This window comes from Coregonus clupeaformis, chromosome 14 (assembly GCF_020615455.1).
Source record: "Coregonus clupeaformis isolate EN_2021a chromosome 14, ASM2061545v1, whole genome shotgun sequence".
NCBI classification, from domain to species: Eukaryota; Metazoa; Chordata; class Actinopteri; order Salmoniformes; family Salmonidae; genus Coregonus; species Coregonus clupeaformis.
The window spans coordinates 6,201,505-6,218,606 of NC_059205.1; the positions used below are offsets into that span (position 1 = coordinate 6,201,505).

Sequence of the window (17,102 nt, forward strand, 5' to 3'; positions counted from 1 at the left end):
CCCTCTCAGCCGAACACACGCAGGACAGGGAGCACCACCGCCGGTAGCCTACCTCTCAGCCGAACACACGCAGGACAGGGAGCACCACCGCCGGTAGACTACCCTCTCAGCCGAACACACGCAGGACAGGGAGCACCACCGCCGGTAGCCTACCTCTCAGCCGAGGAACACACGCAGGACAGGGAGCACCACCGCCGGTAGACTACCTCTCAGCCGAGGAACACACGCAGGACAGGGAGCACCACCGCCGGTAGACTACCTCTCAGCCGAGGAACACACGCAGGACAGGGAGCACCACCGCCGGTAGCCTACCTCTCAGCCGAGGAACACACGCAGGACAGGGAGCACCACCGCCGGTAGCCCTGCCCTCTCAGCCGAAACACACGCAGGACAGGGAGCACCACCGCCGGTAGCCTGCCCTCTCAGCCCGAACACACGCAGGACAGGGAGCACCACCGCCGGTAGACTACCCTCTCAGCCGAACACACGCAGGACAGGGAGCACCACCGCCGGTAGCCTACCTCTCAGCCGAGGAACACACGCAGGACAGGGAGCACCACCGCCGGTAGACTACCTCTCAGCCGAGGAACACACGCAGGACAGGGAGCACCACCGCCGGTAGCCTACCTCTCAGCCGAGGAACACACGCAGGACAGGGAGCACCACCGCCGGTAGCCTACCTCTCAGCCGAGGAACACACGCAGGACAGGGAGCACCACCGCGGTGAGCCTGCCCTCTCAGCCGGAACACACGCAGGACGGGGAGCACCACCGCCGGTAGCCTACCTCTCAGCCGAGGAACACACGCAGGACAGGGAGCACCACCGCCGGTAGCCTGCCCTCTCAGCCGAACACACGCAGGACAGGGAGCACCACCGCCGGTAGCCTACCTCTCAGCCGAGGAACACACGCAGGACAGGGAGCACCACCGCCGGTAGACTACCTCTCAGCCGAGGAACACACGCAGGACAGGGAGCACCACCGCCGGTAGACTACCTCTCAGCTGAGGAACACACGCAGGACAGGGAGCACCACCGCCGGTAGACTACCTCTCAGCCGAGGAACACACGCAGGACAGGGAGCACCACCACCGGTAGCCTACCTCTCAGCCGAGGAACACACGCAGGACAGGGAGCACCACCGCCGGTAGCCTGCCCTCTCAGCCGAACACACGCAGGACAGGGAGCACCACCGCCGGTAGACTACCCTCTCAGCCCGGAACACACGCAGGACAGGGAGCACCACCGCCGGTAGCCTGCCCTCTCAGCCGAACACACGCAGGACAGGGAGCACCACCGCCGGTAGACTACCCTCTCAGCTGAACACACGCAGGACAGGGAGCACCACCGCCGGTAGACTACCTCTCAGCCGAGGAACACACGCAGGACAGGGAGCACCACCGCCGGTAGCCTACCTCTCAGCCGAGGAACACACGCAGGACAGGGAGCACCACCGCGGTAGCCTGCCCTCTCAGCCGAACACACGCAGGACAGGGAGCACCACCGCCGGTAGACTACCCTCTCAGCCGACGAACACACGCAGGACAGGGGAGCACCACCGCCGGTAGCCTACCTCTCAGCCGAGGAACACACGCAGGACAGGGAGCACCACCGCCGGTAGACTACCTCTCAGCCGAGGAACACACGCAGGACAGGGAGCACCACCGCCGGTAGCCTACCTCTCAGCCGAGGAACACACGCAGGACAGGGAGCACCACCGCCGGTAGCCTACCTCTCAGCCGAGGAACACACGCAGGACAGGGAGCACCACCGCCCGGTAGCCTACCTCTCAGCCGAGGAACACACGCAGGACAGGGAGCACCACCGCCGGTAGCCTACCTCTCAGCCGAGGAACACACGCAGGACAGGGAGCACCACCGCCGGTAGCCTGCCCTCTCAGCGAACACACGCAGGACAGGGGAGCACCACCGCCGGTAGCCTACCTCTCAGCCGAGGAACACACGCAGGACAGGGAGCACCACCGCCGGTAGCCTACCTCTCAGCCGAGGAACACACGCAGGACAGGGAGCACCACCGCCGGTAGCCTACCTCTCAGCCGAGGAACACACGCAGGACAGGGAGCACCACCGCCGGTAGCCTGCCCTCTCAGCCGGAACACACGCAGGACAGGGAGCACCACCGCCGGTAGCCTACCCTCTCAGCCGAACACACGCAGGACAGGGAGCACCACCGCCGGTAGACTACCCTCTCAGCCGAACACACGCAGGACAGGGAGCACCACCGCGGTAGCCTACCTCTCAGCCGAGGAACACACGCGGGACAGGGAGCACCACCGCCGGTAGACTACCTCTCAGCCGAGGAACACACGCAGGACAGGGAGCACCACCGCCGGTAGCCTACCTCTCAGCCGAGGAACACACGCAGGACAGGGAGCACCACCGCCGGTAGCCTACCTCTCAGCCGAGGAACACACGCAGGACAGGGAGCACCACCGCCGGTAGCCTGCCCTCTCAGCCGAACACACGCAGGACGGGGAGCACCACCGCCGGTAGCCTACCTCTCAGCCGAGGAACACACGCAGGACAGGGAGCACCACCGCCGGTAGACTACCTCTCAGCCGAGGAACACACGCAGGACAGGGAGCACCACCGCCGGTAGCCTACCTCTCAGCCAAGGAACACACGCAGGACAGGGAGCACCACCGCCGGTAGCCTGCCCTCTCAGCCGAACACACGCAGGACAGGGAGCACCACCGCCGGTAGCCTACCTCTCAGCCGAGGAACACACGCAGGACAGGGAGCACCACCGCCGGTAGCCTGCCCTCTCAGCCGAACACACGCAGGACAGGGAGCACCACCGCCGGTAGACTACCCTCTCAGCCGAACACACGCAGGACAGGGAGCACCACCGCCGGTAGCCTACCTCTCAGCCGAGGAACACACGCAGGACAGGGAGCACCACCGCCGGTAGCCTACCTCTCAGCCGAGGAACACACGCAGGACAGGGGAGCACCACCGCCGGTAGCCTGCCCTCTCAGCCGAACACACGCAGGACAGGGAGCACCACCGCCGGTAGACTACCTCTCAGCCGAGGAACACACGCAGGACAGGGAGCACCACCGCCGGTAGACTACCTCTCAGCCGAGGAACACACGCAGGACAGGAAGCACCACCGCCGGTAGCCTACCTCTCAGCCGAGGAACACACGCAGGACAGGGAGCACCACCGCCGGTAGCCTGCCCTCTCAGCCGAACACACGCAGGACAGGGAGCACCACCGCCGGTAGCCTACCTCTCAGCCGAGGAACACACGCAGGACAGGGAGCACCACCGCCGGTAGACTACCTCTCAGCCGAGGAACACACGCAGGACAGGGAGCACCACCGCCGGTAGCCTACCTCTCAGCCGAGGAACACACGCAGGACAGGGAGCACCACCGCCGGTAGACTACCTCTCAGCCGAGGAACACACGCAGGACAGGGAGCACCACCGCCGGTAGCCTACCTCTCAGCCGAGGAACACACGCAGGACAGGGAGCACCACCGCCGGTAGCCTGCCCTCTCAGCCGAACACACGCAGGACAGGGAGCACCACCGCCGGTAGCCTACCTCTCAGCCGAGGAACACACGCAGGACAGGGAGCACCACCGCCGGTAGCCTGCCCTCTCAGCCGAACACACGCAGGACAGGGAGCACCACCGCCGGTAGACTACCCTCTCAGCCGAACACACGCAGGACAGGGAGCACCACCGCCGGTAGCCTACCTCTCAGCCGAGGAACACACGCAGGACAGGGAGCACCACCGCCGGTAGCCTACCTCTCAGCCGAGGAACACACGCAGGACAGGGAGCACCACCGCCGGTAGCCTGCCCTCTCAGCCGAACACACGCAGGACAGGGAGCACCACCGCCGGTAGACTACCTCTCAGCCGAGGAACACACGCAGGACAGGGAGCACCACCGCCGGTAGACTACCTCTCAGCCGAGGAACACACGCAGGACAGGGAGCACCACCGCCGGTAGCCTACCTCTCAGCCGAGGAACACACGCAGGACAGGGAGCACCACCGCCGGTAGCCTGCCCTCTCAGCCGAACACACGCAGGACAGGGAGCACCACCGCCGGTAGACTACCCTCTCAGCCGAACACACGCAGGACAGGGAGCACCACCGCCGGTAGCCTACCTCTCAGCCGAGGAACACACGCAGGACAGGGAGCACCACCGCCGGTAGACTACCTCTCAGCCGAGGAACACACGCAGGACAGGGAGCACCACCGCCGGTAGCCTACCTCTCAGCCGAGGAACACACGCAGGACAGGGAGCACCACCGCCGGTAGACTACCTCTCAGCCGAGGAACACACGCAGGACAGGGAGCACCACCGCCGGTAGCCTACCTCTCAGCCGAGGAACACACGCAGGACAGGGAGCACCACCGCCGGTAGCCTGCCCTCTCAGCCGAACACACGCAGGACAGCCTACCTCTCAGCCGAGGAACACACGCAGGACAGGGAGCACCACCGCCGGTAGCCTGCCCTCTCAGCCGAACACACGCAGGACAGGGAGCACCAACGCCGGTAGACTACCCTCTCAGCCGAACACACGCAGGACAGGGAGCACCACCGCCGGTAGCCTACCTCTCAGCCGAGGAACACACGCAGGACAGGGAGCACCACCGCCGGTAGACTACCTCTCAGCCGAGGAACACACGCAGGACAGGGAGCACCACCGCCGGTAGCCTACCTCTCAGCCGAGGAACACACGCAGGACAGGGAGCACCACCGCCGGTAGCCTGCCCTCTCAGCCGAACACACGCAGGACAGGGAGCACCACCGCCGGTAGCCTGCCCTCTCAGCCGAACACACGCAGGACAGGGAGCACCACCGCCGGTAGCCTACCTCTCAGCCGAGGAACACACGCAGGACAGGGAGCACCACCGCCGGTAGCCTGCCCTCTCAGCCGAACACACGCAGGACGGGGAGCACCACCGCCGGTAGCCTACCTCTCAGCCGAGGAACACACGCAGGACAGGGAGCACCACCGCGGTAGACTACCTCTCAGCCGAGGAACACACGCAGGACAGGGAGCACCACCGCCGGTAGCCTACCTCTCAGCCAAGGAACACACGCAGGACAGGGAGCACGACCGCCGGTAGCCTACCTCTCAGCCGAGGAACACACGCAGGACAGGGAGCACCACCGCCGGTAGCCTGCCCTCTCAGCCGAACACACGCAGGACAGGGAGCACCACCGCCGGTAGCCTACCTCTCAGCCGAGGAACACACGCAGGACAGGGAGCACCACCGCCGGTAGCCTGCCCTCTCAGCCGAACACACGCAGGACGGGGAGCACCACCGCCGGTAGCCTACCTCTCAGCCGAGGAACACACGCAGGACAGGGAGCACCACCGCCGGTAGACTACCTCTCAGCCGAGGAACACACGCAGGACAGGGAGCACCACCGCCGGTAGCCTACCTCTCAGCCAAGGAACACACGCAGGACAGGGAGCACCACCGCCGGTAGACTACCCTCTCAGCCGAGGAACACACGCAGGACAGGGAGCACCACCGCCGGTAGCCTGCCCTCTCAGCCGAACACACGCAGGACAGGGAGCACCACCGCCGGTAGCCTACCTCTCAGCCGAGGAACACACGCAGGACAGGGAGCACCACCGCCGGTAGCCTGCCCTCTCAGCCGAACACACGCAGGACAGGGAGCCTACCCTCTCAGCCGAGGCATGAACACACACAGGACAGGGAGCCTACAGTCAATAGAATATATGAGCTGAATCAAAACATGTTTACACCATAGTTCATGAGTTGTCCATAATTCACGAGTTTAATGCTTGTCTTCACAGATCGTCTTCATGAAACACTACCTTTCTTTTCTTACATAAAAAAATAAAAAATCCCCTAGAGTCAATCTAAGTAACTAAATAAAACAATCTCCATCAAAATCCGTCAGTGCAACAGGACTCCTCTGAATGAATGGAAGGATGGAGGTAGTTTTGTGCCTACCCAAAAAAGGGGTTAAATGTGTGTAAAAAAAAAATATATATATATTTCCTGACCTTTCTTACATCCCCTAGATACAGGACAAACACTTCTAAACCTTGTTTCTTATGATACATTTTTGGACTGTCTTTTTTTATGAATGTGTTATTCGATTCGTTTCTCTGAGCTACGGTAGTAAAGGCCAAATTCAATATTTTATTAAATCATTTTATTTGATTATTATTTTTATACCTGAAGAAGTTCCTAAAATTCTAAATCAAAGAGCTAAATAATCCATAGTGTGACCATCTTAAAACAATTCCATACGTCATCTTAGAAGCATGTTTACACAGACACCGCGTCACACAAAGGGGAAATTCAATGCAATGAGGTATTTATGTGAATTTTAGCTGAGTGTCGTCTGGTCCAGTGGTGGAGTGGTTGGCAGGGAAAAGGGGGTCAGTGGTCCTGGCGTCGGAGCTTTCAGTCAAAGGAGCTGCTTCCTCTCGTAGGAGCTCACGAGTAGGCTCACCATTCTATCTCGATTCAGTTCTCAATTCATTCAGTCCAAAGAGATTACGTTTGTTAAGACACTGGGGTTCAATATAAAGTTCGGGTCCCTTCTGGGAGAGATTGGAAACGCAACGGTTTCGTCGTGAGTGATCAGAATGTGTTGTTCAGCAAAAGTTCCTCTCCAGGTGATTGTTTCTCTCAAGAGTCGATGGTAACGGTCAGAGTTGCGTTAGGTTTCTCAAGTGGTGAATCATTGAACCGCTACGGTGGGGGCCACACCTCCCGAAGTTCTGATCTGATGAGCCTGAGCACAGGTTATAGAGGGGGGAGGGCTCAGCCAGGACGTGTCATGAAGGCTGCCCGGTCACTCCTTCGAGTTTACCATAGGGCATGTCAACATTGGCACAAGACCTGAGATTTGCTCGTGAATGTACACCATTAGTTCCAACTGTCTCGGAAAACAGTTCAGAGTTCCAAAAGGGAATCAGAAAAACATAGATTCCAAACATGACTGGAACTAGGTACATACAAGCTATATTCTAGTAAAATACATATTACATTTTAATAACATACGGAAAGCAGAGGAGGAATATCACACTGTATGTTGGGGTCATACCAATCATGTGGTGAGCCATTCAGTTGAATACATTGTTTAGAACCATGTCATGTTTTGGCGCCATTTCTCTACTTAAAACAAAGAAAGCACCAGGCCAAACATTTCCCTCTCTTCCTGAGAGTCAACCCAGTTGGCGCCAGGATGCTTGGTTGACGAGGTCTGTTTAACACATGTAAATCGTAAAAGCCGTCTACATTTGACCCCCCGCCTCGATCCCTGTTGGGGTACTTAAGGGTGTAAAATGAAGCCGTTGACAGCCTCCTGACATTCAGCCGACCATTCACAACAGGATGTTGGGAAGAGTGGTCTGTTTGTCTTGAGATAGGCTTGAAAGGGCCGCTGTCAATTACAAAATCTGTAAATCTTGGCACGGAATGTCATGAGCTATCCAGTCATGGGCTCAACTACACAACAAAATGATACATCTAATGCATTGGAATAAAGGCTATTTTTGTTATCAAGGACGCATGGCAAACAAATGGCCTACTGAGTGGACAGCCTGCCACATAGAAATAAATGGTTGAAACCATGACAGAGATCTGGGGGTGTTCCTTTCATTTGGAAGCTTTTAATTTTCATATTTACCACTGTAAAACGAATTTACCACTGCTTTTTAAACATATAGAAGAATGGTTAAATTAGCATTAGTTAGAGACCCCTCAAAGTTAGACTGTTGTTGCATTTAGGGGAGCTAACGTCTCATTCAGGGGAGCCGAGCCCCCCCCCCCTACAATTCTCACCCTGTTTACATTCGAGTCATTTTAGCAGACGCTCTTATCCAGAGCGACTTACAGTAGTGAGTGTATACATTTTTTAAAAACTGGTCCCCTGTGGGAAACGAACCCACAACCCTGGCATTGCAAGCTCCATCAACTGAGGCACACGGGATACCACCTCAATACACTTTACACTAGTCAAATATACAAGACATTAAAAACAAGACAGTCTGTCTCTGTCTTTATATCTGACTATCATGATCGTGATGTTGGAATGTTTTTTTTGTTGTCAATCATATTATTTAGAAGCCAAAAGGCTCCTTTCCACATTGTGGACAATAAAAAAAACATCTCATGTTCCTCCTCCTCTAGAGCAGGTGTATATGAACATTAAAAACAAGATGTTATTATATTCTATTCATCCAGAGAAGGTGTACATGAGCATCACTTTGGCGTTGGAGCGTTCCCATAACGACTCAGCGGAGGTCCAAGAGTGGTGGATCGTGAACCAGACAGGTCCGGGACAGATCGACGTTCGTAGCCCCAAGCACCTGCACGACGCCGGGCTGGACCTCTATGTCTTCAGCGACAAGGTCAGCCCTCCTAGTCTGGGCTTCCTGGCTGGATACGGGTGAGTAGACAACACATAGCATAGCATGGAATAATATAGCATAACATCACACAAGTATTTAACATTTTTAGTCATTTAGCAGACGCTCTTATCCAGAGTGACTTACAGGAGCAATTAGGGTTAAGTGCCTTGCTCAAGGGCACATCGACAGATTTTTCACCTAGCCGGCTCTGGGATTAGAACCAGTGACCTTTCGGTTAATGGCACAACGCTCTTAACCACTAAGCTACCTGCCGACCTTTTCGTTTGATCTCATGAAACTATCGGCCCTGTAAGTAACCCACTAACCATGCAGTAACTTGTATCCGTCCCGTCACATAGCAGACAGGCCCTGTGGTGTAGGTGTAGTAGTGAATTTGCTAGTTAAGCAGCTAGATAGCTTAGTGGTTAAGAGCGTTGTGCCAGTAACCAAAAGGTCGCTGGTTCTAATCCCCGAGCCGACTGGATTAAAAATCTGCCGATGTGCCCTTGAGCAAGGCACTTAACCCTGCCAGAGCGTCTGCTAAATGACAAAATATATAATAATAATAATATGTTTTTCTCATTATTCCAACATAGATACAGTTAGTCAAGTAACCATAGATATTGAATAAGAAAACCTCTACTGTGCTGTGTAAGATGGGCATAACGACATTAACTCCGTATGTACGGATCTTTCCCTCCAGGATCATGGGTCTTTATGCCTCCGTGGTGCTCGTCATCAGTAAGTTTGTCCGTGAGTTCTTCAGCGGTGTCTCCCACACCATAATGTTCGAGGAGCTGCCCAACGTGGACCGCATCCTGAAGCTGTGTACCGACATCTTCCTGGTCCGAGAGACAGGAGAGCTGGACCTGGAGGAAGAAATCTACGCTAAACTCATCTTCCTCTATCGCTCGCCTGAGACTATTATCAAATGGACCAGGGTAAAGACTCAGTGAGCCTGGCTGTAAAAGGCTAGTTATACCTTAACGTGGATAGAAGTTTAACAGTGTTTCTCAACCTCCGACTGGTCCGTGAATACTTCACTGGTCTCTGGGATGTTGATGTTACTGACTGACCCAACCGGTCCCTGAGACCGTTTTGCTGACACTCGTTTAGTCAGTTCTTAAGTGGTATTGTTTTGTTTTTTTATGTAAGCAGACCTCCAAGGAGGAAGGAAGGACCAAAGCTTGCCGGTCCCTATTGAGGAAAAAGGTTGAGAAACATTGTTTTAGAACACAAATGCTAACATAACGTGACCGGGGCGTCGCAAAAAACAATGAGAGTTGGGACAGAGAACGGGGTCTTCCCTGATAGTGTTTAACCTCACCCTCCCATATGTCTTATCTAAAGAGCTCTTCTGGTGGTTATGAGCTTCAAATCCTATTCTAGACCAATGATGTGTGAGATACTGCAAGCAACTTCCTCCCTGTTCCTGTATCATTCCTCGTTGTCTTTACAGACAGCAGTGTGGATTATACAGGGTCAGTGTTTTAAAAAAGGGCTTCCCCACCAATGGATGATGACCATGACCATGAACTTACACAGGATTGGTCTGTTTAGATTTCCAACCTTTTCCTGATTGGAGCTCCTGGTTCATGGGATTTTGCAATATTATAGAGCTCTTCTTCATGTCCTCCGAGACGACCATTTTGAAGGATGTTGTCATGGCTACATACGAGACGGCCATTTTGACCAAGATTGCAGGCGACTACGCCATCTTATTAATGTTTGAGGCAGAGCTACTTCTATACTTGCCTTATTTTGTTTGTTTGTATGAGAAACTAAACCTGTATTAATGATTTCTCAGGAAAAGACAAGAATTGGTGTTTCACCAAGAAAGGATTAACTTTTATTCAATGTAATGTTCAGAGTATAGAAATTCTAATATGTTATGTTAGCTAATTGACGGTTGAATTGATGTACCTACACTATTACTTACATTTTCTATTTCCTGGTATGCATATCAGCCGGGGGGGTGGGACCACTCCAGACTGTCTGTAAGTAATTGAGAAGAAGAACCTTGTGGCATCCTGTCTTTATCCAAATTACAACCCTATTCCCTTTATAGTGCACTGTGTTTTGACCAGGGCCCACATAGGGATCAGATCCAAAGGAATACACTACATATTAACGTGTTGTAGTGTAGATTCTCCTCTAAGAAAACCAAATGGTCCAAACCTCATGGGCTTTTTACCCTGTAGGATGGCCAGAATTAGGGTGACCAAATCAATGGAGGCCAGAGAGAAAAAATGTGGTTTAAAAAATCCATTCTGGGAAATTACACCACATGGTGTCATCTAGACTGAAATCATGAGATTTACCCCGGATATAAAACAATATAGAGGAAAGATAGATATCCATTTTGAGACATTTTTAGTATATGCTTTTCATATTAAAATGCGAAATTCCTGTTCTTTTTAGAAGATTTGTCACCAAAAAAAAAAGCATATCACTGTGAAATGTCAACGGAGCGTACCGCAAGCTTTTTTATTTTCAAAGTCGTTTACATTCAATTCAGCTCGTCATGCTAATTTAGCTTTTTGCGACCCGTGGAAACAACTTTGAAGTCGACCACCACAACATGTAAAATCCTCAAAAGTTGCGGCGAGAAAGCTGCACCGCTCTGTCAACAGAGCTTCTTGCATATTTTCGGCTGTATTAGGTTGCAAAATCCGACTTTTTGGATATCAAATCAAATCAAATTTTAATTTGCAACATGCGCCGAATACAACAGGCGTAGACATTAGAGAGAAACGCTTACTTACAAGCCCTTAACCAACAATGCAGTTTTAAGAAAAAAATTAAAATAAAGTGTTAAGTAAAAAATACAGTGGGGAAAAAGGTATTTAGTCAGCCACCAATTGTGCAAGTTCTCCCACTTAAAAAGATGAGAGAGGCCTGTAATTTTCATCATAGGTACACGTCAACTATTACAGACAAAATGAGATTTTTTCTCTCCAGAAAATCACATTTTAGGATTTTTAATGAATTTATTTGCAAATTATGGTGGAAAATAAGTATTTGGTCAATAACAAAAGTTTCTCAATACTTTATAATATACCCTTTGTTGGCAATGACACAGGTCAAACGTTTTCTGTAAGTCTTCACAAGGTTTTCACACACTGTTGCTGGTATTTTGGCCCATTCCTCCATGCAGATCTCCTCTAGAGCAGTGATGTTTTGGGTCTGTCGCTGGGCAACACGGACTTTCAACTCCCTCCAAAGATTTTCTATGGGGTTGAGATCTGGAGACTGGCTAGGCCACTCCAGGACCTTGAAATGCTTCTTACGAAGCCACTACTTCGTTGCCCGGGCGGTGTGTTTGGGATCATTGTCATGCTGAAAGACCCAGCCATGTTTCATCTTCAATGCCCTTGCTGATGGAAGGAGGTTTTCACTCAAAATCTCACGATACATGGCCCCATTCATTCTTTCCTTTACACGGATCAGTCGTCCTCGAAAAACAGCCCCAAAGCATGATGTTTCCACCCCCATGCTCCACAGTAGGTATGGTGTTCTTTGGATGCAACTCAGCATTCTTTGTCCTCCAAACACGACGAGTTGAGTTTTTACCAAAAAGTTATATTTTGGTTTCATCTGACCGTATGACATTCTCCCAATCCTCTTCTGGATCATCCAAATGCACTCTAGCAAACTTCAGACGGGCCTGGACATGTACTGGCTTAAGCAGGGGGACACGTCTAGCACTGCAGGATTTGGAGTCCCTGGCGGCGTAGTGTGTTACTGATGGTAGGCTTTGTTACTTTGGTCCCAGCTCTCTGCAGGTCATTCACTAGGTCCCCCCGTGTGGTTCTGGGATTTTTGCTCACCGTTCTTTGTGATCATTTTGACCCCACGGGGTGAGATCTTGCGTGGAGCCCCAGATCGAGGGAGATTATCAGTGGTCTTGTATGTCTTCCATTTCCTAATAATTGTTCCCACAGTTGATTTCTTCAAACCAAGCTGCTTACCTATTGCAGATTCAGTCTTCCCAGCCTGGTGCAGGTCTACAATTTTGTTTCTGGTGTCCTTTGACAGCTCTTTGGTCTTGGCCATAGTGGAGTTTGGAGTGTGACTGTTTGAGGTTGTGGACAGGTGTCTTTTATACTGATAACAAGTTCAAACAGGTGCCATTAATACAGGTAACGAGTGGAGGACAGATGAGCCTCTTAAAGAAGAAGTTACAGGTCTGTGAGAGCCAGAAATCTTGCTTGTTTGTAGGTGACCAAATACTTATTTTCCACCATAATTTGCAAATAAATTCATAAAAAATCCTACAATGTGACTTTCTGGATTTCTTTTTCTCAATTTGTCTGTCATAGTTGACGTGTACCTATGATGAAAATTACAGGCCTCTCTCATCTTTTTAAGTGGGAGAACTTGCACAATTGGTGGCTGACTAAATACTTTTTTCCCCCACTGTAAATAAGTAAAAAAATAAAAGCAAATAATTAAAGAGCAACAGTAAAATAAAATAACAGTAGGGAGGCTATATACAGGGGGGTACCGGTACAGAGTCAATGTGCGGGGACACCGGTTAGTCGAGGTAATTGAATATACTGTTAATGAAATGTTAGAGAAAGACCCCACTTAACGGTTCTTGGTAAAATGTACTTCATAACATAAGGAAATTAAATTTCATCACCAAAGCGTGTTTTCACCCACTCGTGGGGCAGAACTGCTTGAATTGGGCCGATAAACACTGTACTGAGTACTAACCCCACAAATCTTCTCCTGCTTGAGTACTGGCACCTAAATATAAAGAGTACCGGCACCCAAAATGAGTACTGGCATGTATTGCACTTCCGTATGACTTCAATAGGACTTCCACTCAACCAAGTTTTACTTCAGTTTCATCAACATCCAAAGAAAGGAGATGGAGAAAATAGCCCATTCATTTAAAACAGAAACATGCATTGTTTGTTTGGACCTTTGGTCCGAGCTATGCATCAGAGGACATTGTTTGTTTGGACCTTTGGTTTGAGCTATGCATCCGAGGACATTGTTTGTTTGGACCTTTGGTTCGAGCTATGCATCAGAGGACATTGTAGCATGAAAGAAAACGTCCATTATTGTCATGAGTAATTTTCATGACATACATAGCAGTTTTAGGGAAGGGGATAAAATGTAAACTGTCGTTTTGGCTGTATGTGTTAAAGGAGATTTAAAGGAGTTGTATGTTTAAAAGTTTGAACATGGTATAGCGATGGTCCAGTTGTATGTTTAAAGGTTTGAACGTGGTATAGCGATGGTCCAGTTGTATGTTTAAAGGTTTGAACGTGGTATAGCGATGGTCCAGTTGTATGTTTAAAGGTATGGTTTTAATGGTCCTTTATGGAAACGTGGTATGGCTATGGTCGACAAATAAAACAAGAAAGGTCAACTTACAGCTTTCAAAAGTACATTTTTTTATTTTGAAAAGGTCCAAACCAGTATTACTTACAGATGTAGAAATCATGAATGATTATGAATTGTGAGTTAGAATTTAACGGCCTTCGTTGATAAGCCACTATACATGAATATAAATGCTTTGTAATGGGTAAGACGAGGGGTGGCGGTCTCTGTATATTTGTAAACAACAGCTGGTGCACAAAATCAAATACTAAGGAAGTCTCAAGGTTTTGCTCGCCTGAGGTAGAGTATCTTATGATAAGCTGTAGACCACACTATTTACCAAGAGAGTTTTCATCTATATTTTTCATAGCTGTCTATTTACCACCACAAACCAATGCTGGCATTAAGATTGCACTGAATGAGTTGTACAAGGCCATTAATCAACAGGAAAACGCTCATCCAGATGCAGCGCTCCTAGTAGCAGGGGACTTTAATGCAGGGAAACTTAAATCCGTTCTACCTAATTTCTACCAGCATGTTAAATGTGCAACCAGAGGGAAAAAACTCTAGACCACCTTTACTCCACACACAGAGACGCATACAAAGCTCTCCCTCGCCCTCCATTTGGCAAATCTGACCATAACTCTATCCTCCTGATTCCTGCTTATAAGCAAAAACTGAAGCAGGAAGCACCAGTGATTCGGCTAATAAAAAAGTGGTCAGATGACGCAGATGCTAAGCTACATGACTGTTTTGCTAGCACAGACTGGAACATGTTCGGGATTCTTCAGACAGCATTGAGGAGTACACCACATCAGTCACTGGCTTCATCAATAAGTGCATCGATGATGTCGTCCCCCACAGTGACCGTACGTACATACCCCAACCAGAAGCCATGGATTACAGGAAACATCCGCACTGAGCTAAAGGGTAGAGCTGCCGCTTTCAAGGAACGGGACTCTAACCCGGACGCTTATAAGAAATCCCGCTATGACCTCCGACCGAACCATCAAACAGGCAAAGAGTCAATACAGGTCTAAGATTGAATCATACTACACTGGCTCTGACGCTCGTCGGATGTGGCAGGGCTTGAAAACTATTACAGACTACAAAGGGAAGCACAGCCGCGAGCTGCCCAGTGACACAAGCCTACCAGACGAAGCTAAACCACTTCTATGCTCGCTTCGAGGCAAGCAACACTGAAGCATGCATGAGAGCACCAGCTGTTCCGGACGACTATGTGATCACGCTCTCCGTAGCCGATGTGAGTAAGACTTTTAAGCAGGTCAACATTCACAAGGCCGCAGGGCCAGACGGATTACCAGGACGTGTACTCCGAGCATGTGCTGACCAACTGGCAAGTGTCTTCACTGACATTTTCAACATGTCCCTGACTGAGTCTGTAATACCAACATGTTTCAAGCAGACCACCATAGTCCCCGTGCCCAAGAACTCTAAGATAACCTGCCTAAATGACTACCGACCCGTGGCACTGACGTCTGTAGCCATGAAGTGCTTTGAAAGACTGGTCATGGCTCACATCAACAGCATAATCCCAGAAACCCTAGACCCACTCCAATTTGCATACCGCCCCAACAGATCCACAGATGATGCAATCTCTATCGCACTCCACACTGCCCTTTCCCACCTGGACAAGAGGAACACCTACGTGAGAATGCTATTCATTGACTACAGCTCAGCATTCAACACCATAGTGCCCTCAAAGCTCATCACTAAGCTAAGGATCCTGGGGACTAAACACCTCCCTCTGCAACTGGATCCTGGACTTCCTGACGGGCCGCCCCAGGTGGTAAGGGTAGGTAACAACACATCTGCCACACTGATCCTCAACACGGGGGGCCCCTCAGGGGGTGCGTGCTCAGTCCCCTCCTGTACTCTCTGTTCACCCATGACTGCATGGCCAGGCACGACTCCAACACCATCATTAAGTTTGCCGACGACACAACAGTGGTAGGCCTGATCACCGACAACGATGAGACAGCCTATAGGGGAGGAGGTCAGAGATCTGGCCGTGTGGTGCCAGGACAACAACCTCTCCCTCAACGTGACCAAGACAAAGGAGATGATTGTGGACTACAGGAAAAAAAAGAGGACTGAGCACGCCCCCATTCTCATCGACGGGGCTGTAGTGGAACAGGTTGAGAGCTTCAAGTTCCTTGGTGTCCACATCACCAACGAACTATCATGGTCCAAACACACCAAGACAGTCGTGAAGAGGGCACGACAAAGCCTATTCCCCCTCAGGAGACTAAAAAGATTTGGCATGGGTCCTCAGATCCTCAAAAAATTCTACAGCTGCACCATCGAGAGCATCCTGACTGGTTGCATCACCGCCTGGTATGGCAACTGCTTGGCCTCTGACCGCAAGGCACTACAGAGGGTAGTGCGTACGGCCCAGTACATCACAGGGCAAAGCTCCCTGCCATCCAGGACCTCTATACCAGGCGGTGTCAGAGGAAGGCCCTCAAAATTGTCAAAGACTCCAGTCACCCTAGTCATAGACTGTTCTCTCTGCTACCGCACGGCAAGCGGTACCGGAGTGCCAAGTCTAGGTCCAAAAGACTTCTCAACAGCTTCTACCCCCAAGCCATAAGACTCCTGAACAGCTAATCATGGCTACCCGGACTTTGCACTGCCCCCCCACCCCATACTTTTTACGCTGCTGCTACTCTGTTAAGTATTTATGCATAGTCACTTTAACTCTACCCACATGTACATATTACCTCAACTACCTCAACTAGCCGGTGCCCCCGCACATTGACTATGCAACGGTACCCCCCTGTATATATAGCCTCCCTACTGTCACTTTATTCTATTGTATATATAGCCTCCCTACTGTCACTTTATTTTTACTTCTGCTCTTTTTTTCTCAACACTTTTTTGTTGTTGTTTTATTCTTACTTTTTTGTTTAAAATAAATGCACTGTTGGTTAAGGGCTGTAAGTAAGCATTTCACTGTAATGTCTGCACCTGTTGTATTCGGCGCATGTGACCAATAAAATTTGATTTGATTTGATTTTAATGCTTGAGTTAGCAGAATTCAGTGTTCACTACCAACACATGGAGATGGGGGAACTTTCCATTCAACACGATTCCATTACAAGAGAAAATATCCCTTTTATTTTCTCTCTGACGGTCACATTTTTGTACACAGATACAGACCAAACGTATTGTGAGGAACATCACGGAAGCAGCACTAGTGTGCAGTAAGAACAGTGTGGAGTAAAAGGACATTGCTTAAGAAGCTTCACGTCCGTTATAAAATACCCTTCCTTTCCAAGTCACATTTCTGGAAGAACGTTCTTAGAATTAACTCTCAGGCTCCGTCTCAAACGGCACCCTAGCTATTCCCTATATAGTGCAC

General features: G+C 50.8%; 1 protein-coding gene across 1 annotated transcript in view; it reads left to right on the top strand.

Annotated features, from left to right (window-relative positions):
- The window catches only part of LOC121581626 (piezo-type mechanosensitive ion channel component 2-like), a 107,776-nt gene extending 96,662 nt beyond the window's left edge, over nt 1-11,114 (top strand). Inside the window, exons 38-39 of the mRNA XM_045224922.1 lie at nt 8,217-8,421; nt 9,087-11,114. Of these exons, the coding sequence (XP_045080857.1) occupies nt 8,217-8,421; nt 9,087-9,339 (458 nt within the window). The 3' untranslated portion in view covers nt 9,340-11,114. The remainder of the gene's footprint in view (nt 1-8,216; nt 8,422-9,086) is intronic.
- Nucleotides 11,115-17,102: the final 5,988 nt, after the last annotated feature.